A 24,012-nucleotide genomic window follows, 5' to 3' on the forward strand; every position below is an offset into this window, starting at 1 on the left:
AGCTTTGTTAGTTGGTGTGTCTCCATTTCATCTGCATTATTTCATTGTCATGAAGTTCATAATATTCCCACCTTTATAATAGTATATGCAGCATCTGTAGTGGTGTCACCTCTCATTCCTGATATTTATAATTTGTATCTTTTTTATCATGTATGCTAGAGTTTTATCAATTTTATTGTGGTTTTCTAAGAGCTAGCTTTTTAGTTCTATTATTTTCTATTCATTTTTTGCCTACTTCGGGTTGAATGTCTTGTTTTTCCAGTTTCTTTAAGACCTTTCTTTACATAAATTTGCTCTAAATATTCCAAGTCGAAATTTTGATATGTCGTGTTTTCATTTGAATTGAATGAAAAATACCCTTCCTTCATAATGTCTCTTTTGTTTTGTTTTTGATTCACAGCTTATTTAGAAGTGTGCTATTTGTTTCCTGAATACTTGGAGCTTTTGCAGAGATGTTTCAGGTTTTAATTTCCAGTTAATTCATTTGTGGATAGAATATACTTTATATAATTTGCTTCCTTTTCTATCCATTAGACTTGTTTTGTGGCCCAGAATATGGTTTGTCTTGGAGTATGTTCCATGTGTACCTGAAAAGAACGTTACTGGGTAGCGTGTCCATACTATAAAGGCCAAGTTGTCAGGTTGGTTGATAGTATTGTTTCAAGTCTACATCTTCGCTTATTTCTTATTTGGTGTGAGTATATGTATGTGTGTGTGTGTGTGTGTGTGTGTGTGTTTTAATTTTATCAGAATTTATTGGTTTTCTTGGAGTGCCTCTAGTCAGGCTTTGGAAGAGCTCTCTGATTCCTCTGGTCGTCTTGTTTTCTGGCTGCTGCAGCTTTCAAAGCTCTCCTCCCCCCCCCCCCCCCCCGTTTTTTTTTGTTTGTTTGGCTTCTTCAGCTTTTGAGCCTCCTGGAAAATCTGAATACACAGAGCCTTGTTGGTCAAAGGCGGTGGTCAGTGTGTAATACAGAGGGGGAAAGGTGTACTCTATCCCCAGCTCCCTGCGTGTCTTCTCGAAGACATCATAGTTGGTCTTATGGAGGTTTTGACCATCTTTTTCTTCTGGTTGATGCTCATCAGCAGATAGCATTTGTGGGCCTTGTCCTTTCAATGTATCTTCATGTGTTCTTCAGAATTACACATCTTGACAGTCAAGGCAATAATTTGAGCTTCCAGGGAGCTGGTGTCATCAGGGTTTGCCACAACATTTTCCATCAACTGGTCTTCCTTGATGTTTTTAGCTTTTCTTTCTGGTTGGTCATTTCCAAAGACAGGAGTATTCATGACATCATGAGCCTTCTCAATTCCAGGGATATTCTGGTAGTCTTTGAGCAGAGTGCAAGGTGGGGGGTCATGATCTTGACTGAGGCAGACTGGTTTCTGGATGGCATTTCCGTCAGCGGCCTGGAAGAAGAGACTTCAAGGCTGCAGGCCCCATGGATTGGAAGGAAGCCTGGTGCTCCCTGTGCCTGGCGTCTCAAGAACTAGAGCCTGTGTCACTGCCTGGGTCCCAGTCGAACTGAGCAGCTCCACACAGTTCACAGGATGGTGACTTCTGACCCCCACAGGGCTGCTGTTGCTGTCCATTTGCAGTACGGACTGAGTTACACAGGTACCACCACGCCTCTTTCCATTTGTTCACAGCTATTGGGAAAAGGTATTGAAATCTCCAACTCTAAGTGTGGATTTATCTATCAGTTATTTTGAGCACATTTCCAGATGTGCAGGTTGTACAGTGAGACCCTATAGTTGAGGCTTATATTTAGTCTGATTTATGTACATGCTACTGTAGCCAAAGAAAAGACTTCTAATTTACCATTCTTTTTTTTTTTTTCTTTTTTTTTTTATTTCAGCTCATCATGGGGGTACATAAGTTTAGGTCATATACATTGTCCATGTCCCGCCCATCCCCCTGAGTCAGAGTCCCAAGCGCGTCTGTTCTCATTCTCCAGACAGTGCGCCTGGCACTCATCATGTAGTCATACCTCCATCCCCTCCCCCCGCCACCTCCCCGGGTCTGCACCTTCAAGCATGACCGTTCCCCAGAGGGTGTGCAACGCACTCGTCATGTAGGCATACACCCATCCCCTCCCCTCACCCCCCATCCCAGTCTGATATCCAATTGGTATCCTTCCCTGATGTACATTTAGGTGATGATCAGGGAAACCAGTTTTCTGGTGAGTACATGTGATGCTTGTTTTTCCATTCTTTGGATACTTCACTTAGTATAATGGGTTCCAGCTCTCTCCAGGAGAACCAAAGAGATGTCGTATCATTGTTATTTCTTATAGCTGAGTAGTACTCCATGGTATACATATACCACAGTTTACTAATCCATTCGTGGATTGATGGGCACTTGGGTTGTTTCCACATCTAATTGTGCTGCTATAAACATTCGGGTACAGGTGTCTTTGTTAAAGAATGACTTTTGTTCTTCTGGGTATATGCCCAATAATGGGATTGCTGGATCAAATGGTAGGTCTGCTTGAATCTGTTTAAGGTATCTCCATATTGCTTTCCATAGGGGTTGCACTAGTTTGCATTCCCACCAGCAGTGTATGAGTGTTCCTGTCTCTCCGCATCCACGCCAGCATGTGTTGTTTTGGGATTTTTTGATAAAGGCCATTCTCACTGGAGTTAAGTGGTATCTCATTGTGGTTTTGATTTGCATTTCCCTGATGATTAGGGATGTTGAGCATTTTTTGATACGTTTTTTGGCCATTCTTATGTCTTCTTTTGAAAAATTTCTATTCATGTCCTTTGCCCATTTTTTGATAGGATTGTTTGATTTTTTCTTGCTGATTTTCCTGAGTTCTAAATAGATTCTTGTTATCAGTCTTTTATCTGATGTGTAGTATGCGAAAATTTTTTCCCATTCTGTAGGCTGTCTGAAGAAAACCCCTAAGGCAATCGCAGCAACAAAAATAAACGACTGGGACCTGATTAAATTAAAAAGATTCTGCACAGCCAAAGAAACAGTCATGAAAATAATTTACCATTCTTACAGGCAAAGGAGTCAGTTTATCCTTTCTAAGGACTTCCTGGGATGTCTTTTTGTTGCTCAGCAGTTGGCTGGTTTCTACCTCCTATCCTATTTCTTAGATCTGTAGTTTTGTGTTTCCACAGTTGTATAAAAACCAAAAAAAGCCCGTGATAGTAAAGGTAAGCTGAAGATTTCCTTCATGAACTAAAGCATAATCCTGAGGACTATGTGTAAAATTTGGAAACATCTGAAGAAAGCATTCATTTGTCCTTAATTTTTTTATTGCAGTAAAATGTGTTACACAAAACTTACCATTTTTATCATTTTTAGGTATACAGTTAAGTGGCATTAAGTACATTTACATTGTTTTTGCAGCCATCACCACCATGTCCACAAACTAAAACTCTGCCCGTTAAACACTAACTCTTCATTCCCTTCTGTTCACCACTATTGTATTTCTATCACTATGAATTTATGAATTTCAGGTACTCTAAGTACTTCATATGAGTGGAAAATACAGTATTTGTCTTTTGAGACTGGATTATTTCACTTAGTATGATGTCCTCAAGATTCATCCATGTTGTAGCATGCATCAGAATTTGCTTTCTTTTTAAGGGTGAATAATTATGTATTTATATATCATATTTTGTTTATTCATATTTATCTGTTGGATACTTGTGTTGCTTCCACCTTTTGGCTATTATGATAATGCTATGAACATGAGGGTACAAATATCTCTTTGAGACCCTTTCAGTTATTTTTGTATATGCCAAGAAGTGCAAATGCTGGCTCATATGGTAATTCTGTTATTGTTTCAAAAGAAACACCATACTATTTTCATAACAGCTGCATCGTTTTATATTCCTCGTAGCAGTACACAAGGGTTTCTGTTTCTTCACATACTCAATAATTACTGTTCCTTTTTAAGAGATGAGGTCTTGCTCTGTTGCCCTGGTGTGCAGTGGCATGATCATAGCTGAAGTGATTCTCCTATCTCAGCCCTTAGTGGTTTTTGATAGTACTTGTAACTAATGAATGAAGGTTGTATCTTGTTGTAACTTTGATTTGCATTTCTCTAATGGTTAGCGATGTTGAGTATCTTTTCATGAGCTTGGTGGCCATTTGTATATCTTCTTTGTAGAAATGTTTATTCAAGTACTGTGCCTATTTTTTAATTAGATTTTTTTATTTGTAGGAGTTCTTCATATATAGTGGATATTAATTCCTTATCAGATGTATGATTTGCAAATATTCTCTCCCCTTCCATAGGTCGTCTTTTTCACTCTAGTAATTGTGTCCTTTGATTCATGGAAGTTTTCAATTTTCATATACTTCAGTTCTACCTTTGTTGCCTGTGCTTCGGTGTCATATCCAAGAAGTCATTGCCCAATCCAATATTATAAAGCTTTCCCTTTTGTTTTCTAGTAGGAGTTTTATAGCTTTTAAAGCCTTTATGTTTAGGATCTTGTATGTGGTGTAAGTTAAGGGTCTATCTTGATTCTTTTGCATGTATATATCCAGTTTTCCCAGTGTCAGTTATTAAAAAGACCATCCTGTTCCCATTGAATAGTATTAGCACCCTTGTCAAAAATCATTTGACCCTGTATGCAAGGGTTTATTTCTGGGCTTTCTATTTTATCCCATTGGTCTATATGTCTGTCTTTATGCCAGTAATATACTGTTTTTATTATTGTATCTTTGTAATAAGTTTTGAAATGAAAAAGTGCGAGTCTTCCAACTTTGTTCTTAAGATTGTTGTAGGTATTTGTGGCTCCTTGAATTTTCATATGAATTTTAGGATGAGTTTTTATATTTCTGCGAAAAACACCATTAGGATTTTGATAAGGATTGCATCGAATCTGTAGATTGCTTTGGGTAGTGTTGATATCTTAATATCATTAAGACTTCCAATCTACAAACACAAGGTATCATTCCATTTATTTATGTCTTTGATTTCTTTCTACAACATTTTGTAGTTTTCAATGTATAAGTCTTTCACCTCCTTGGGTAAGTTTTTGATCCCATAACCTTGCTAGTTATAGATTTGTTCACATTTTTTGTTAATTCATGATTCAGTCTTGGTAGGTTGTGTTCTTCTAAAAATGTATCCATTTCATGTAGCTTACCCACTATATTCGTATTCTCCTTATTTCTGTAAAGTCAGTAATAATGTCCTCACTTTTGATTTTAGTCATTTTAATCCTTTTTTTTTTGTAATCTAGCTAAAGGTTTGTCAATTTTATTCTTCTTCCAGTGCCTTAATATAAAGTTAGGTTGGTGATTAGATCTTTTTGTTGTAATAATGTAAGCATTTACAGCTATAAATAGTGTTTTCTCATCTATTTTGGTATGTTGTATATTTGTTTTCATTCATCTCAATATTTTCTAATTTCCCTTGTGATTTCGTCTTTGACCCATTGGTTGCTAAGAGTATGTTGTTTAATATATGCATTTTCTTGGTTTCCTTCTGCTGTTGATTTTAGTTTCATTCCATTGTGATCAGAAAAGATATTTTATAAGATTTTGACCATTTAAGATTTACTAAGAGTTATTTTGTACCCTAACATAAGGTCAGTTCTGGAGAATGTTCCACATGTGCTTGAGAAAAGTGGAATGGTCTGTATAGATCTGTTAGGTCCAATTGGTATATAGTGTTGTCCAAATCCTACTTCCTTTCTGATCTTCTGTCTGCTGGTTCTATCCTTTATTGCAAGTGAAGTATCAAAGTCTCCACTGTTATTGCAGAGCTGCCCATTTCTCCTTTTAATTTTGTTTGGAGCTCTGATGTTTGATGTATATGTGTTTATAATTGTTAGATCTTCTTAGTTATTTGACCATTTTATCATTATGTAATATCCTGCTCTGTATCTTACAGTTTTTGACTAAAGTCTATTTTGTCTAATATTAGTATGTCCACCCCTGCTTGCTTTTTGGTTACTATTGAGTGGAATGTCTTCTTCCATCCTTTCGCTGTCATCCTATATGTGTCCTTTTATCTACAGTTGTAGATCTCTTATAGACAGCATATAATTGGATCCTATTGGGTTTTTTTTTAATCCATCCTGCTAATCTATGCCTTTTTATTGGGGAGTTTAGTTAACATTTAAAGTGATTACTGGCCGGGCATGGTGGCTCATGCCTGTAATTCTATAGGGAGGCCAAGGCGGGCGGATTGTTTGAGCTCAGGAGTTCAAGACCAGCCCGAGCAAGAGCGAGACCCTGTCTCTAGTAAAAATAGAAAGAAATTAGCTGGACAACTAAAAATATATATAGAAAAAATTAGCAGGGCATGATGGTGCATACCTGTAGTCCCAGCTACTCGGGAGGCTGAGGCAGGAGGATCACTGGAGCCCAGGAGTTTGAGGTTGCTGTGAGCTAGGCTGACACCATGGCACTCTATCCCAGGGAACAGAGTGAGACTCTGTCTCTAAATAAATAAATAAAGTAATTATTTACAAGGCAGGACTTACTATTGCCATTTTGTTGTTTTCTGTATGTCTTATGGCTTTTTTTTGTCTCTCATTTCCTCCATTAATGTTCTTTTTTGAAGCACATATTTTGTTTTTCTCATGTTCTTTTGTGTATTTTCTGTAGCTGTTTTCTTTGTGATTATCATGGGATCACATAGAACATCCTAAAGTTTTTTTTTTAACTGGTAACTTCAATTGCATACAAAAACCCTACTTTTAAAGCTCTGCCCCCTTTATGTTATTGATGTTATAAATTATATCTTTATATATGTACCCATTAATATAAAATTTTTAAGATAAAAACATAAAATAATTATAAATCTATAACAGGATTAAAAGTCAGGAACCAAAATTACAAATAATACAGATTTTTATATTTGTCCATAGATTTACCTTTAGTGGAGAACTTTTTATTTTCATATGGCTTCAAGTTACTGTGTAATGTGCTTTCATTTCAACTTGAAGAACTCCCTTTAGTATTTCTTGTAGGACAGGTCTAGTGGTAATGAACTCTTTCTCAGGTTTTATTTATTTGGGAATGTCTCAGTTTCACTCACATTCATAAAGCACAGTTTTGCTGGATGTAGTATTCTCAGTTTACAGGTTTTGGGGTGGGTTGGTTTGTTTGTTTTCAGCACTTTAACTGTATCATCCCACTGCCCTCTGGCCCTGCAAGGTTTCTTTTTGAGAGATCCACTGATAATCTTATTGAGAATCCCTTGTATGTGATGAGTTGCCTTTCTCTTGCTTTCATGAGTCTCTTTGTCTTTGAATAGTTTGATTTTAATGTTTCAATGTGGGTCTCTTTGGGTTTATCCTACTTGGAGTTCACTGAGCTTCTGGTATTTGTGTATCTATTTCTTTCCTCAAATTTTCAGAGTTTTTATTTAGCTTTTTTCCTCTTTCTCTGTTCTCCTTCTGAGACTCCCATTATACGTACGTTTGATTGATGATTAGTCATGAGTCCATTAAGCTCTGTTCAATTTCCTTCATTCTTTTTGATACTTTCAAATGACCTGTCTTCAAGTTTGCTGATTCTTTTGTAGTTTTCAATTCTACTATTGTATTTTTCAGCTTCAGAATTTCTCTTGGATCTTTGACAGTTTCTGTGTTGATATTCTCATTTTGTTCATGGATCATTTTCCTGGTTTCATTTAGTGGTCTGTCAGTATTCTCCTGTAGCTCATTGAGCATATCTAAAATAGTTGTATAAAAATCTTTGTCAAGTAAGTCAGAGGCTTGTTCCTCTTTAGGGTTGCTTTCTGGAGATTTGTTTTATTCCTTTGAATAGATTCTCTTTCTCTGTTTTTTTGTATGCTTTGGGATTTTTTTGTCGAAAATTAGGCATTTGAAAAAACTTCTCCCAATCTTTGTAGACCAATTCTTTTCCAGAGAAGACCTTCGCTAGTTAGCAGAGCATGTTCCGAGCCATGGCTCCTGCTGGGGTGAGGGTTTAAAGTCTTTTCTGAGCAGGTATCTTGCGCGCGTGCGTGCGTGCGTGCGTGCGTGTGTGTGTGTGTGTCAAGTCCCTTGTATATACAGCTCCTTTTAAAGGTCTTAATTTACCAAAGAGTCTCACAGGACCTTATGTGTTCTATTATATTCCTATGCCCATAATCCCTTTCCCTAGGCCTTGATGGGGCTGTAGTGTCCCTGCAGATTTCATGAACAATGCCCGCTGATGCTTTTTCTCATCCTGGCTATGAGTCAGGCAAAACAGACCAGTTCCTCATGGAGGCCCCATACAGGTTAGCATATTGCAAGTAAAATCTACTCCCTTTGTTCTGATCTCTCCCTTTGACAGCTGGGCCACTGCTTACTTCAGATAAAACATTAAAAAGTAGCTGTGTGTATAGGAGAATGGAAAAGAGCACACACACAGGCTCAGCAAGACACATGCTCAGAAAAGACCTAAGAAGAACTTAAGCCCTCACCTCATCCTGGCTAATCCTAAGTTTTCTACCATTTTAAATATGGCTTTTTCTTGATTCAACATTCTCTTGGTTGCAACTTTTTCAGAGCCCCCATAAATTTATTTTCACCAGGCTGTAGTAGTTTTTTAACATTTCCATGGGGCAAATGAGGGCTTAGAGCTTCCTAGTCTGCTACCTTGCTGATGTCCATCTCTCAGTCATTAACTTCTTTCTCTCTCACTTTTCAGGAGGCAGGAATCAAAATGAGATGGAGACTCTTCATGAAGCAGGATTAAGGTGCCTTTCACTGGGAGAGCTTTCCTGCTGGCAAATCAAGAGACATGTTGTGAGCAAATTAACCAGAAGTCAAGACTCCATGATCACTATTCAAGGAAAGAGGTCTCAGTTCCCCAGGCACCATGGTTCCCCCTATCAAGTGGGTGCACAAGAATCTATTAAGGCTTCTGTGGATGACAGCTGTCTAGTGAACCTTATAGGGGATCATTCCACTATCACTGAAAATCAATTTCCAACTGAAAGAGTTCAGAATTCTTGGAGTGAAATATATCTGAATGAGACACAGAATTATGAGAGAAGTTATAAGCAGACTCAGATGAAAAACAGATTATGCATTTTTGCTCCGTGTGTTGACATTTTCAGTTGCATCACACACCACCATGGTGATGATATAATGCACAAAGGGGATAAAGCTCTTAGCAACAGTGATTGTGGTAAAGACATCCTAAAGGTATCACCTCTTACCCAGCGTGGTATTCACACAGGACTGCAAACCTACCAAGGTAATGAATGTGCAGAAACCTTCGATGATGGCTCTAGTCTTGAACTTCACCAGCAGGTACACTTGGGGAAGAAGTCCCCTCCGTGTGGTACCCACAAGAAGGATACCAGTTACAGCTCCAGTATTCCTGTTCAACAGAGCGTTCGCACAGGAAAAAAACGCTACTGGTGTCACGAATGTGGTAAGGGTTTCAGTCAGAGCTCAAATCTGCAAACTCATCAGAGAGTCCACACAGGGGAGAAACCCTATACCTGCCATGAATGTGGTAAGAGCTTTAACCAGAGCTCCCATCTTTATGCTCATCTGCCTATTCACACAGGAGAGAAGCCCTACAGATGCGACAGCTGTGGGAAGGGCTTCAGTCGGAGCACAGATCTTAACATTCACTGCAGAGTTCACACTGGAGAGAAGCCTTATAAATGTGAGGTGTGTGGGAAGGGCTTTACGCAGAGATCGCATCTTCAGGCCCACGAAAGAATCCACACCGGAGAGAAACCGTATAAATGTGGGGATTGTGGTAAACGCTTTAGTTGTAGCTCAAATCTTCACACCCATCAGAGAGTCCACACTGAAGAAAAGCCATACAAGTGTGATGAGTGTGGTAAGTGCTTTAGTTTGAGCTTTAATCTTCATAGTCATCAACGAGTCCACACAGGAGAAAAACCATACAAATGTGAAGAGTGTGGGAAGGGTTTTAGTTCAGCCTCAAGTTTCCAGAGCCATCAGCGGGTCCACACGGGAGAGAAACCATTTCGATGCAACGTGTGTGGGAAGGGCTTCAGTCAAAGTTCATATTTTCAAGCCCATCAGAGAGTCCACACGGGAGAGAAACCATACAAATGCGAAGTGTGTGGGAAGCGCTTCAATTGGAGCTTGAATCTTCACAATCATCAGAGAGTCCACACAGGAGAGAAACCCTATAAATGTGAGGAATGTGGCAAGGGTTTCAGTCAGGCCTCAAATCTTCAAGCTCACCAGAGTGTCCACACTGGGGAGAAACCATTCAAATGTGAGGCTTGTCAGAAGCGGTTCAGTCAGGCCTCACATCTTCAAGCCCATCAGAGAGTCCACACTGGAGAGAAACCGTACAAATGTGATACATGCGGTAAGGCCTTCAGCCAGAGGTCAAACCTTCAAGTCCACCAGATAATTCACACTGGAGAGAAACCATTTAAATGTGAGGAGTGCGGGAAAGAATTCAGCTGGAGTGCTGGTCTTAGTGCTCATCAGAGGGTCCACACGGGAGAGAAACCCTATACGTGTCAGCAGTGTGGGAAGGGCTTCAGCCAGGCCTCACATTTTCACACACACCAGAGAGTCCACACTGGAGAGAGGCCTTACATATGTGAGGTCTGCTGTAAGGGCTTCAGTCAGAGATCACATCTTGTCTACCATCAGAGAGTGCACACTGGAGGGAATCTGTAGAAACATGAGATACGGTACAGCCTTAAGTTAGAGTTCACATCTTCCTTATGGAACTCAGCAGCTTCACAGGAAAGAAGCTAAAATGCTGTATTTTAAGGACTCAGTTGGGAGACTAATTCTTTACAAACATCAAGATTTCTCACAGATGAGAGAGAACTATTTGTTCTGTTAACATGGTCAATGTTTATACCAGAGTTCCAAAGCATCCCAATCACTGAAATGCAACACAGAAGAATCTTATTCATTGGAATCTACCCAAGAGAGAGGCCTTACTTTAACAAAATTATATGATTGACAGACAAAATTAATGTCAAATGAAATGTAATCTCCAAGTAGGGAGGTGTTTGTCACTACTGTATTTCTACCATGTAGAACTATGCTTGGCTCATAATAGGGCCTGGCAGTTACTGAAGCAAATGGATGAAATCCCTAGAGCTACCACACATATTTGAAAATTCTGGTCAGTTCCCTATCTTAACTGTATATTAATTTATAATCAAAAGGAATCCTGCAAGTAGCCTTAACATTAGTTTCAGGAAATAAAGTACAGAAAATCTTGCAATACTGCCCTCCACAATGATTCAAATTTGGACAAAAAGACTTGGGCATGGCTCTCATCCTTCATCCAGCCTCAGTTCTCTGTACAGTGTTATCATCAGCCGTGTATGGTATAATTTTTAGTATCATTGGTTTGTACTTGATAGGTTTTTATGAATAACACTGCGATTTATGCAGTTGGGATTTCTGGACCCGCATCCATCAAGGTATAGTTTTACTGTAACTCAAAGTGTTAAAAGTAGTTACCGATGACAAAAAGTTTCTTAGTAAACTTGAATTGCTAATAATTGGTTTCTTCTCATTATTTTCATGCAGGCTTAGGTCAATTTGCTTTTCTATGTATAGTCCTTCCTCCACCTAGACCTCTTGAGAAAGAGCGTTAGCAGATATCAAGCACATTTTGTCATATTCTTTCCCCCCAAAATGGGGGTAGGGGCCAGAAACCTGTTGAGTTTTGTTTGAAGTATCATTAAAAGCAGTGACTTAGATGGGTTGCCATTCACACACCATTGTATGCTCAGCACTTTCTCTTGGTAGGAGTGAACAACATGAGCTTTTTGGAGATTAGCTGGGGAAAAGATCAAAAATACTCTTGGACCTGGCAGTCTAAGCACTAGAAGTTTAGCTTAGCTTAGCAGATAATAACAAAAGAGAAAGATTTTATACAAGATATTTATCCTGAATTCAAAAAAAAAGTCAAATGTTTGAGTAAACTTGATATATTCTTATAATATACACCCATTGAAATGATAGAGATCTCTAATGACAGGGAAATTACTCTTATTTTTCATGAGGAAACTATGCTTGAGCCTTCCTGATATCCAAATAGAAGTCTGTATACCTAAAGATGTGATTATAGGCACTGAGATAATGTATATAAGTATTTGCATTAATATGCTAACAATGGGTTTACTCTGGCAGGGAGGATTGGGATGATTTAATTTTTTCAAAAAAAGTGATTTACAGTGACTATTACCAATTTTACCAAAGCAGTAAAACAGAAACAAAACTATGCATAAATGAAAATCTCTCACAGCTAAATCTTACTCAATCGCTTTATCTCCTTATATGGTATGTAAACCTGTGTCATGGATGTACATAAAAGGATGTTTGTTTTTGCATTGTCGGTAATATTAATAGCAATCTAACTTTCATTAGTTTACTGTCAAAATATTTTGTGGCTTATCCATTCAGGGGAATACTATGCAAAATGAAGAAGATCAAATTTATAATTAATGGCATTGGCAGATAGCCAGAATGTTTGGGAAAGTGGGTGGAGGTAGAATTTTGTATGGTTGTGTGTATGTGTGTGTGACATGTTTGTATGCATAAGATCTTATTACCTTTAAAGAGGGAAGTTTTTTTTACATTTTTGTATAATGTTTTAAAAATGTTTTAAAATTTTTATTTTGAATTAATTCTAAACATTAAGAATAAAACAAAGAATTCCCATATATCCTGGGGTCTCTAATGTGATTGCCCATAGATCTGTTCATTCCCATGTCTAGCACCTGAACTGAATGCCGTGGCTTTGGTTCCTAGGCATGTCTGTCTCTAGGTGGCCTCTTCAGCATGGTGACTTCACAGTAACTGAACAATGCATGTTGGCTCAAAGCTAGTGTGTCCTGAGAAAAGCCACACAAGTACTATGGCCTTTTCTAGTCTAGCCTTGGAAGTTATAACGTCACTTCTACCTCAGTTTGTTGAGGCAGTCACAGAAGTCTAGCCACGATCAAAGGGGGCATAAAATAATGTGTAAGCCTATTTTAAGACCATTGCATATTTGATACAGTAATATTTCCCATTCCATATTTACTTTCTGCAAGCATCAGAAATTGGCCCCTAGTATCATTAGTGTGTTTACTTATATGATCAGTCCTTCAATATACAGCAAGTAGTTTTAGAGTTGCTAAATACTATCACTGCAAAAAAAGAAGATCTATAGTATTCAAGATTTGCTCGCAGGCCTTTTTCTCTTTAGAAAAAGTATATATGGATAAAATACTCTGTTCCTGAAATACTTGGCCAAGTTATTTTTTATCCCCATTCAATCTAGTTATGGTATTCATTTGAAATGAAGTTAGATTTTTTATGTTGTTATTCTCTTTCCACACCCCCTCCATGTTTTTATTTAAAAACTTGGGAAATAGATTAAAATGAAACTGTAATCTACCAGGCATATAATATATTTTCATTTATATTTATTTCCTTATATTTAGACAACACTTATTAGTTTTCAATTTACCTCTTTAGAAATACACCAGTACCTTTCACTGTTCTACATTTTTCATGGAATTAATTTTAATGATTGCATTATTGAGTAGATACTCCACAGGAATGGAGAGATGATATGACATGGTGGAAATTGGGTGGACTTACTAAAGCTGGGTGGTTTGTGAGTAGATACTTGTTTAATTCCTTGTATTTCCCTTTATATTTGAAGTGTTCTAGGATTTTAAAATGTGTAATACAAAGAGAATATGAGTATAGACTTTTTAGGGTCAAGAAAACATTAGTTTACCACCAAGTTCTGCAGTTGACTTAGTTGCTTTGAGACTTCAAAATTTTACTAAACAAAAACAAAAACAAAACTATTTCTTCCTGTAAAAGAGGCATCTTAATACCTACTATGAAATTTCAAGGAAGAATGTTGGTTACCTCCCACTCCAGCCCCAGGACTCTCTAGCTCTTTCAAATGGTCTGTTTTCTCTCTTACACCCCTGCACCACTAGGCCTGGACATGGGGTAGGTATCTCTCTGGGTCATTGTTCTTTCCAAACTATTATCTCTCTTCCCAGATCTGCCCCCAGCATTAATTTTCATGTCATCAAACTACATACTACCCACTATTTCTTCTTTATCCATTCATCTACCAATCTCTGATATATGCTGGGTGAAGCAATCTACAATGAGTGGTTCTGATAAGCTGCGGCTTGAATATATCCCTAGCACTCTAGCTCCAACTCCAATTTCTGTCTTCCACTTAGAATGCTACAGTGCTGGTGAGAATAGGGCTGTTGCAATAATGATGCCAACACTCCTGGAGATGTTAAAAAATAATTTCAGACTTTGAAAATTAATCAATTGCTGTAACAAGTTAATCTATGAAGCATCTCATGAGTTGTCATGACCTATTGGGAAGCAAAGGTTCACTGCTTACCTTGATAGGAATGTGAACAAGTAACTATGAAGAGTGAGATAAGAATAATGGAAATATGTCACATGTTCTTCGAAACAAGGAGTTCCACTTTTTTTTTTTTTTTTTTTTCCAGACAGAGTCTCACTCTATTGCCTGGGCTACAGAATGAGTGCCGTGGTGTCAGCCTAGCTCACAGCAACCTCAAACTCCTGGGCTCAAGCGATCCTCCTGCCTCAGCCTCCCAAGTAGCTGGGACTACAGGCATGTGCCACTATGCCCGGCTAATTTTTTCTATATGTTTTTGGTTGTCCAGCTAATTTCTTTCTATTTTTAGTAGAGACGGGGTCTCGCTCTTGCTCAGGCTGGTCTCGAACTCCCAAGTTCAAACAATCCACCCGCCTCGGCCTCCCAGAGTGCTAGGATTACAGGCGTGAGCCACCGCACCCAGCCCTCCACTTCTGATATAAACAACTAGTTCCAATTGCACCAAAATTCCAACAGATAGCAATTGTAAACTCTAGGCCAAATATTAAAATATATTTGCATATTTTAGATATTTATGTATGTTTCTTAATGTATACAAATATGTGTATGCACTTGTATGTGCGTGCATGTGTATCTCCAAAGGCCCTGGAGAATGAACAAAGGCAGGTAGATCCTGGGATGGTTTCAACACTTCGAAGGGAATGACACAGGGAGACTTTCTGCTTTTTATGGCTTTTAGGCTGAAAGCAAATCCCAGGCTGTCCTATATAGGGCAGCTAAAACTCTGATGGAAAACCTTCAGGTTGCTGGCTTAAAAAGCTAGAAAAGACATTTCAAGGCTAACACAATGCTGCTGGAAAATGATGTGGGGAGGACACCCTGGGAAGGAGAGAGAAGGGAAGCCCCAAATTCTGTAAATAAATGATTGTTGACATCTCAGCTATATGGGGCAGAGAAGACTTAAAGCAACCAAGCCGATACTAAGAGAACTGAATTGAAATTGAGCCATCACCCATAGGAAAGAAAATTTCTGTCTCAGTCCTCCTAAGTGCCTAATAAAATAAAAAAGAAAATAAATCTGTATTCTGTGGAGGAACAGACTAGAATCCAGATTTCTTCAATATACTAATCACAATTCAGGATATAATTTACAGTTACTTTATAAATGAAAACAGCAAAACATAGCCCATTTTCAAGGGGAAAAAAAACAAATCAATGGAGATCAACCTTAATCCAGACACTGAAATCAGTGGACAAAGATTCTAAAAAGCTGTTGTAACGATGCTTAAAAATGAAAATCTGCCTATATTGAAGGCAAAGATAATAAATATCAGCTGAAAAATAGAAAATGAAAAAGAGAACCAAATGGAAATTCTAGAACTGAATAATACAATATGAGATAAATTCACTAGATAACTAATGAGTCAGCGAGCTTGAGGACAACAGATGAAATGGACCAATTCCTTAAAAGACACATTCTACCAAAGCTCATATGAAAAATAGGTAATCTGACTAGTTCTTTATCAAAGAAATTGAACCGATAATTAACTTTCCAAAAAAATGCATGGGGCTCAGATAGTTTCACTGGTGAAGTCTACCAAACATTTAAGGAAGAAATTAAACCACTTCTCTAAAATATCTTACAGAAAATAGCAGAGGGAACATTCTATGAAGCCATTATTATCCTAATAACAAAACTAGATAAAGAGATTACAAGAAATAAAACTACATATTAGTAGTTTCATATTAGTACATATAACTCTACATATTAGTAGAGTTTCATCTCTAATGAACAAAAGATGTAAAAATTCTCAACAAAATATCAGCAAATGAAAATCTAACAATTTATGAAGAGAACACACATTAAAATGTAACCTGTATGCAAATGATTACAGCATATTATTCATAAGAGCCAAAATCAGGAAATAAGCTATATATACATCAACTGGTTAATGGAAAATCAAATTGTGATCTATATCATCAATTGATATACCATGATATACAATTAAAATATCGAGTCTCAAATTTTATGTTAAATGTAATAAGCCATACACAATAAATTATTCAATTATGTGCTATTTCAATTTTATGATTCAGTTTCTATGACATTTGTGATGAAGATATAGAACATCTGGAAACCTCAGACGTTTGGATTGCAAATTATACAACTTTGGGGAAAAGGTCTGGTATTCCCCCCAATTTTTTGTGTTAAAATACATATAAATTTTACCAGCTTAATCATTTTTAAATGTACAGTTCAGTAGTAGTAAATACATTATGTTGGCCGGGCGAGGTGGCTCATGCCTGTAATCCTAGCACTTTGGGAGGACGAGGCGGGTGGATCGTTTGAGCTCAGGAGTTCGAGACTAGCCTGAGCAAGAGCGAGACCCCATCTCTACTAAAAATAGAAAGAAATTAGCTGGACAACTAAAAAGATATATATATATAAAAGTTAGCCAGGCATGGTGGCGCATGCCTGTAGTCCCAGCTACTCGGGAGGCTGAGGCAGGAGGATCGCTTGAGCTCAGGAGTTTGAGGTTGCTGTGAGCTAGGCTGACACCACGGCACTCTAGCCCAGGCAACAGAGTGAGACTCTGTCTCAAAAAATAAATAAATAAAAATAAATAAATACATACATACATTATGTTGTACAACTAGCATCCTTTTCCATAACTCTTTTCATCTTGTAAAACTGAAATTCTAGACCCTTTACACAATAAATCCCCATTTCTCCTCCCTTCAGCCTCTCCAACCATTGTTCTTCTGTCTGTCTCTGATTTTGATGACTCTAAGAACCTCATCTAAGTGTAACTATATGGTATTCTTCCAGTGTAATTGTCTAGGAGGGGAGTCAGATTCCTGGTGGTTTTTGTTTTTTTTTTAACTTAACATACTTTTATCCTATAATCCAACATTTACCCTACCAGGTATTGATCCAGGATAAATAAAAACATAAGTCAATGAAAATACTTGCACAAGAATATTTAGCAAAAATGGTGGAGTAAGGGCCTCTGAAAGTTCACCCTATGCAAAATAATTTTTAAAATTGTCAAAAAATAGAATTGACTTATTCAGAATTCTGGCAGTGAACCAAAGGTTTGAAGCAACCCAGAGGGTGTTTAGTCCAGAAAAACAGCCGAATTTTGGTAACAACAGTGAGATTTGTAGCCTAGTCCATCTCCCATTCCCCAGCTCAGCTGTAGCCCTGGAAAATAACAATCTACAGTCCTGATATTGGAAGAAGCAGAACAGAACTGAGGCGCTTTCAAAGCCTCATTCCCAAAGAAGAGTTATTTTATTTGACCAACGTGTTGGTTTCCTGGAAGACCCCACTCAAAAGGCTCGTCTTTATCTGACCTCACTTGAACTTTCCCAGTTCTAAAAGTCTAGGGGAATGGAGAGTGGAGAATGTGCATGTAGAATGTCTCAACATCTCCGTGGCCTGCAGCAGTTGACAACAGAAAGGGCAAACAATGAATTAAACAAAAAGCTCACAAGGAAAAGCTGAAGAATGAGATGTCCCATAGGGGTTTCAAGGACACAAACAAGTTGAAGTTAAGAGAATAGGAAAAGATACCATGCAAACAACTAAAAGAGCTTCAATGGCCAATACTAGTATTATAAAACAGACTTTGGCCAGCCGCAGTGGCTCACGCCTGTAATCCTAGCGCTCTGGGAGGCCGAGGCGGGTGGATCGCTCAAGGTCAGGAGTTCAAGACCAGCCTGAGCAAGAGCGAGACCCTGTCTCTACTAAAAATAGAAATTAGCTGAACAACTAAAAATATATAGAAAAAATTAGCCGGGCATGGTGGCGCATGCCTGTAGTCCCAGCTACTCAGGAGGCTGAGGCAGAAGGATCGGTTGAGCCCAGGAGTTTGAGGTTGCTGTGAGCTAGGCTGACGCCACTGTACTCAAAAACAATGAAAAATAAAAAAAATAATACATGGACTTTAAGACAAATTGTTACTAGACACATAGAAGAACACTTTATAATGAAAATGGGCAATCCAACAGATATTTCAATTTTACTGTATGTTTGAAAATTTTCATAAAGTTTTTAAAGAGGATCTAAGAGACAAAGCAAATGACAACAAAGTCAGATGCAAACTAAAAACAACAACAACAAAGAATAGAACAGGCAAATCTAATTTATAATAGAGAAAACATCAAAATAGTGATATGTCTTACGGTGGGGGAGAGGAAGACATAGGAATGTCCTGGGAAAGGGGCACGATAGAACTGTCTGGGATAATGGTAATATTTTTTATTTTGATAGGGGTTTAGATTGTATGGACATATTCAGTTTTTGGAACTCACCAAGTAGTCCAGTTAATTATATGCATTTCAATGCATGTAAATTTTACCTCAAAATAAAAAGATTCATAAACAAATATTGAACTCTTGTTAATGTTGAAGTATATTATCTTCAGCTTACTTTGAAATGCATCAAATAAGATGACAAATGGAAAATTAGAGGACTCACACTTTGTGATTTCAAAACTTACTACAAAGTAACAGTAGCCAAGAGCGTGTGGTGTGAGCATAAGAACAGACATAGGTCAACAAAATGAAATTGGGCGTCCAAAAGTAAAACCATATGTCTATGGGCTACTCATATTCAACAAGGGTGCCACGACCATTCAATGGGGGGAAAGAATAATCTTTTTAACAAATGATGCTGGACAGCTGGATAACCACATGGAAGACAATGAAATTGACACTTAACTCCCACTGTGTACAGAATTAACCACAAATTGATCAAAGATCTAAATGTAAGAACTAAAACTATAAAAATCACAGAAAACAGAGGTAAATCTGCATGACCTCAGATTTAGAAATGGATTCTTAGGATTTTCACCAAAAACATGAACAATAACAACTAGATACATTGGACTTCAACAAAATTTAAAGATGTCTACAAAGGTCACTACCAATCAAGTGAAAACACAACCCACAGAACAGGAGAAAATACTTGCAAATCATGTATCTGATAAAGGATATGCAGGAAATGTTTATATGTTCTAGACAACTCAATAGAATATCATCAAATAACCCAATTGAAAATAATCAAATCAGTCATTAGAAAATGCAAATCAAAGCCATATAACGAGGTACCACTTCGCACCCACAAGGATGGCTAGAGTCCAAAAGTCAGATGGTAACAAGTATTGACAAGGATGTGGAGAAACAAGAACCATCACCTGCTACTGGTGGGAATGTAAAACGGTGCAGCCACTTTGTAAAATGTAAACGTGAAATGGTTAAACATAGAGTTACCACATGATCCAGCAATTCTACTCCTGGGTATGTATACCCAAGACAAGTGAAAATATACATCCACATAAAAAACTTGAACATAAATGTTTATAGCAGCATCATATATAATAGCCAAAAGGTGTAAACAATCCAAATGTCCATCAACTGATGAACAGATAAACAAAGTATACCACAACTGTGCAACAGAATATTATTCATCCATAAATAGGAATGAAATAGTGATATATATGACAACATGGTTTAATCTTGAAAACATCATGCTAGGCCAAAGAAGCCAGTCACAAGAGGCCATATATTATGAGTCCATTCTTATGAAATGCCCAGAATAGGCAAAGCTATAGAGACAGAAAAGTAGATTAGTGGTTGCTTAGGGCTGGGAGGAGAAGGGTTGAAAATGGTGATAGCTCAAAAGTATGGGGTTTCTTTTTAAGGTGATGAAGATGTTCTAAAATTAACTGTGGTAATGGTTTCATAAATCTGAATATACTAAAAATCACTGGATTTTGCATGTTAAATGGGTGAATTGTATGTGGATTATATCTCAAAGCTGCTATGAAAATAGGTAAAAAAAACCACATGATTCAAAACTATAACTATTCTATTATAGCAAATATAGTTCTGAATTTTTTTTTCTTAGAAGTAGAGTCTTACTGTGTTGCCCAGGTTGGTCTCAAACAATCCTCCTGCCTTGGCTTCCCAAAGTGCTGGGATTACAGGTGTGAGCCACCAGACCCAGCTTAGATGCACATTTTAAAGAATTGAAAACAGCTGATTTATAAGCACAGTAGTAACGTAGGAATTTTATATTTAAAATTTTGGCGGGCATGGTGGCTCACACCTGTAATCCTAGCACTCTGGGAGGCCGAGGCAGGTGGATCGCTCGAGGTAAGGAGTTCAAGACCAGCCTGAGCAAGAGTGAGACCCCGTCTCTACCAAAAATAGAAAGAAATGATTTGGACAGCTAAAAATCTGTATAGAAAAAATTACCCGGGCATGGTGGCACATGCCTATAGTCCCAGCTACTTGGGAGGCTGAAGCAGTAGGATCGCTTAAGCCCAGGAGTTTGAGGTTGCTGTGAGCTAGGCTAATGCCACGGCACTCACTCTAGCCCGGGCAACAAAGCGAGACTCTGTCTCAAAAAAAAAATAAAAATAAAATAAAATTTTTACTCACTTTCACACTATTGCTTGTGAAACGAGAACAAAAATTAAAAACAAATTTAAAAATTAAAGAGCAAATCCCCAGTGTGAAAGTAACAAGTGCAACAAACCATGTTTACTCATTTCTTCTTGCCAATTTCACAAAATCCCGGCCTCTGTGACCACATCTTCTCTATGGGAAAAAATGCTTGAAGACAGAACAGGAGAGAACACACGGCTCACACGTCTCTTGCACGAGTCACTATTTTCCTTAAAAGATAAATGACCCTAGTCCTTGCATTTTCCTACACATAAGATAACGTCTGAAAGTGTTAGTGATTATGCTTATTTAATCAAGTACTCTTACACCCAAACTTTGATAAGATTCTGCTTTAATGTAAATTCCCACCGTGTTGGAACAGGCTGACAGAACCCCTCTGACAGACTTTTCCTGGGCTGTAGTCCTCAGTAAAACTTCCAATAAAACTAACTTTAATTCTTTAAAAGGCTGATTTTTTTCTTTAGTCGACACCAGCATATTACAGATACTAAATATTTAAAGTCATCCTTTATTCCTCTCGAGGAGATGGAAAAAAACATGTGTCCACTCACTGCAAATTGTAATTGGTGGCCTGTTCCCCAAGCAGATGCAGCCACACGCAGCTTAATGAGCAGCGTGTGGGCTCAATTTTAGCTACCAGGAGGCCACGCTGGGACAAGAACAAGCTGCCAGCTGTGATCAATGACGCTAACATTCATCTCCCCGCATCCTCCAGGTCAGCCACTCTGCTCCCGTGAAATGCAGAAAGGAGAGGCAGGAGAATATATATCGCCACCAGAGTGGGTCCCGGGGACAAAATGCCCGAGTTCAAATCCTGGCCGTGCTACTAACTGGTCCAATAACTTTGCTTATGTTAACGATGTCATCTACGAGCTGAGGGCAACAGTAGTGCCTGCCTCGTGGGCCTGTGAGGATTAAACAGGCGAATGGGGAGAGGCTGTTATAGCTCTCCAAGGGGTGGGGGGCATTTCCTGGCAGCTGCAGAGAAGCAGAAGCCATTCTGCATCCTAAAGCCAACCTTGCAAACGTGCTTGACATAGAGACTTTCATCTTTGACAATTGTGAGATTCTGACTGGTGGCTTTGATTGTTTGTCACTTAGTACTTTTTTTTTTTTTTTGACATTGCTATTTGATATTTGCTTTCTAAGATAAAATCATTGCTGGTGCAAATTTCTTTCTAAAGCCAGAAAAGGCTCAAAGGAACATCTCTCTTCTGCTATGTTCATGGACTAATGAAACCTATGACTTTGTTATATTTCTCTTGTTAAACAAAAACTCCAAGAGGGCCGGGCGCGGTGGCTCACGCCTGTAATCCTAGCTCTCTGGGAGGCCGAGGCGGGAGGATCGCTCGAGGTCAGAAGTTCAAGACCAGCCTGAGCAAGAGCGAGGCCCCGAGGCCCCGTCTCTACTAAAAAATAGAAAGAAATGATTTGGGGGGGTGGGGACAACAACAACAACAAAAAAACCTCCAAGAGTCTCTGTTTCATTTAACAATCCTTTGGGATAGTGATAACAAAACCTAACCCCTAGGGTTGTTTGGGAGATTAGTGAGCTGATCTGTGTAAAGCTTAGTCCAGGGCCTGGCTCATGAGAGAAATTCTAGATGATAATAATAACAATGGTGACTATTTTTCCAACTGTTGAACAAACCAGGAGGCTGAGGTTCAGTGAGATTAGGTTTCCCAGGTCACAGAGCTGGCAAGTGGCTTGGCTGGACCTGAATCCAGCTCTGATTCCAGAGCCTGGATGCCTCACCTTGTCACTGGGCTGTTCTAAAGACAAATGCAGATGACAGGGATTCTAATGGCATCAGCAAAAGGACAGCTAAGGAGTGGCTCAGTTTCCTATGGCTGCTCTGGAAAACTTAGCAGGTACCTAGTGGCTGAAAACAAAACAAATTTGTTCTCTTACAGTTCTGACTGACCTCAAGGTGTCGTCGGCAGGGCTGGTTCCTTCTGGAATTTCAAGGGGAGAGAGTCTGTGCTTTGCCTCTTCCGGCTTCTAGACTCTGCTCGTGGCCCCTTCCTCCCTCTCCAAAGCCAGCTGCGTGGAATCTTCTCTGACTTCCTGCCTTCCCCTTATAAGGGCTTGTGACTACATTGCGTCCACCTGGACAAACCAATCTCCCCATTTCAAGATCCTTAATGTCATCACATTTACAGAGTCCCTTTTGCTATATAAGGTAACATATGTATAGATTGTGAGGGTTAGAACATTCACAGCTAAATAATAATCCGTCATATGTCCTGTACCACGTTTTGGTGATCTTTTCAACCACCAGTGCACACCTGGGTTGTCCCCACCTCCTAGCCATTGTGACTAATTCTGCTATCAACATGGGCGTGAAGATATCTCCTAGAAATTCTGCTTTCAGTTCTTTTGGGAGAAGTGAAATCAGAAGTAAAATTGCTGGTATTCTATTTTTAATTTCTTGAGGAACCACTATACTGTTTTTCCTAGTGGCTGCACGATTTGACATTCCCACCAACAGTGCACAAAGGTTCCAATCTCTCCATATCCTTGCCAAAAGCCCAATTCTTGAGCAAGCAACATACAAGAACTTTCCAAGTCTGTACCTAGTTTTCTCCCCACATCGAAATGTCCAGCCACAGTGAATCACTCACTCTCCCCGATAACGGCCTCAAACCTTTTATCCATGCTGTTCTTTTTGGGTCATGTACCTCACAGCTGACTGCTTACCCTTAACGTTCAGCTGCAATGCCCTGGGCTCCCAGAGACTTCCTCATGGGTTTTTTTCTCACTAGATCAGAGCATTGTGTCCAAGAGCACAGGTGTGGAATCTGGCTGCCAAAGTTTAAGTGTTGGTTCTGCCACTTAAGGGGTATGTGACTTTTTTTTTTTTTTTAGAGATGGGGTCTTGCTATGTTGCCCAGGCTGGAGTGCAGTGGCTATTCACAGGCCCGATCCCACTCCTGATCGGCACGAGGGTTTTGGGTATGTGACCTTGTACAGGTACATGAATCTCTGTCTCTGTTTTCTCATTGTAGAATGAGGCTACTATTGAGGATATTATTAAGAATAAATGACTTAGCACATGTCAGGCTGTGGAAACTGCGCGTGGCTCATTAATGCGAACCATATGGCCTGGCTAATAAATGTTAGCCATGATCAACCTCACGTGATAAACACAGGCAGAATTCATTAGGGCTAGTTTGTTTCTAAGTCAACTTGAATATTACCTTAGATTATTAAGCAATTATCAGTCATTGCACTGCTGATTTCTGTGTCCCACTGAAAG

At 38.7% G+C, this 24,012-nt stretch overlaps 1 protein-coding gene across 1 annotated transcript in view; it reads left to right on the top strand.

Moving 5' to 3' along the window:
* The window catches only part of ZNF235 (zinc finger protein 235), a 33,501-nt gene extending 21,352 nt beyond the window's left edge, over positions 1 to 12,149 (top strand). Inside the window, exon 4 of the mRNA XM_045531493.1 lies at positions 8,618 to 12,149. Within this exon, the coding sequence (XP_045387449.1) occupies positions 8,618 to 10,593 (1,976 nt within the window). The 3' untranslated portion in view covers positions 10,594 to 12,149. The remainder of the gene's footprint in view (positions 1 to 8,617) is intronic.
* Positions 12,150 to 24,012: the final 11,863 nt, after the last annotated feature.

This window comes from Lemur catta, chromosome 19 (genome assembly GCF_020740605.2).
Source record: "Lemur catta isolate mLemCat1 chromosome 19, mLemCat1.pri, whole genome shotgun sequence".
NCBI classification, from domain to species: Eukaryota; Metazoa; Chordata; class Mammalia; order Primates; family Lemuridae; genus Lemur; species Lemur catta.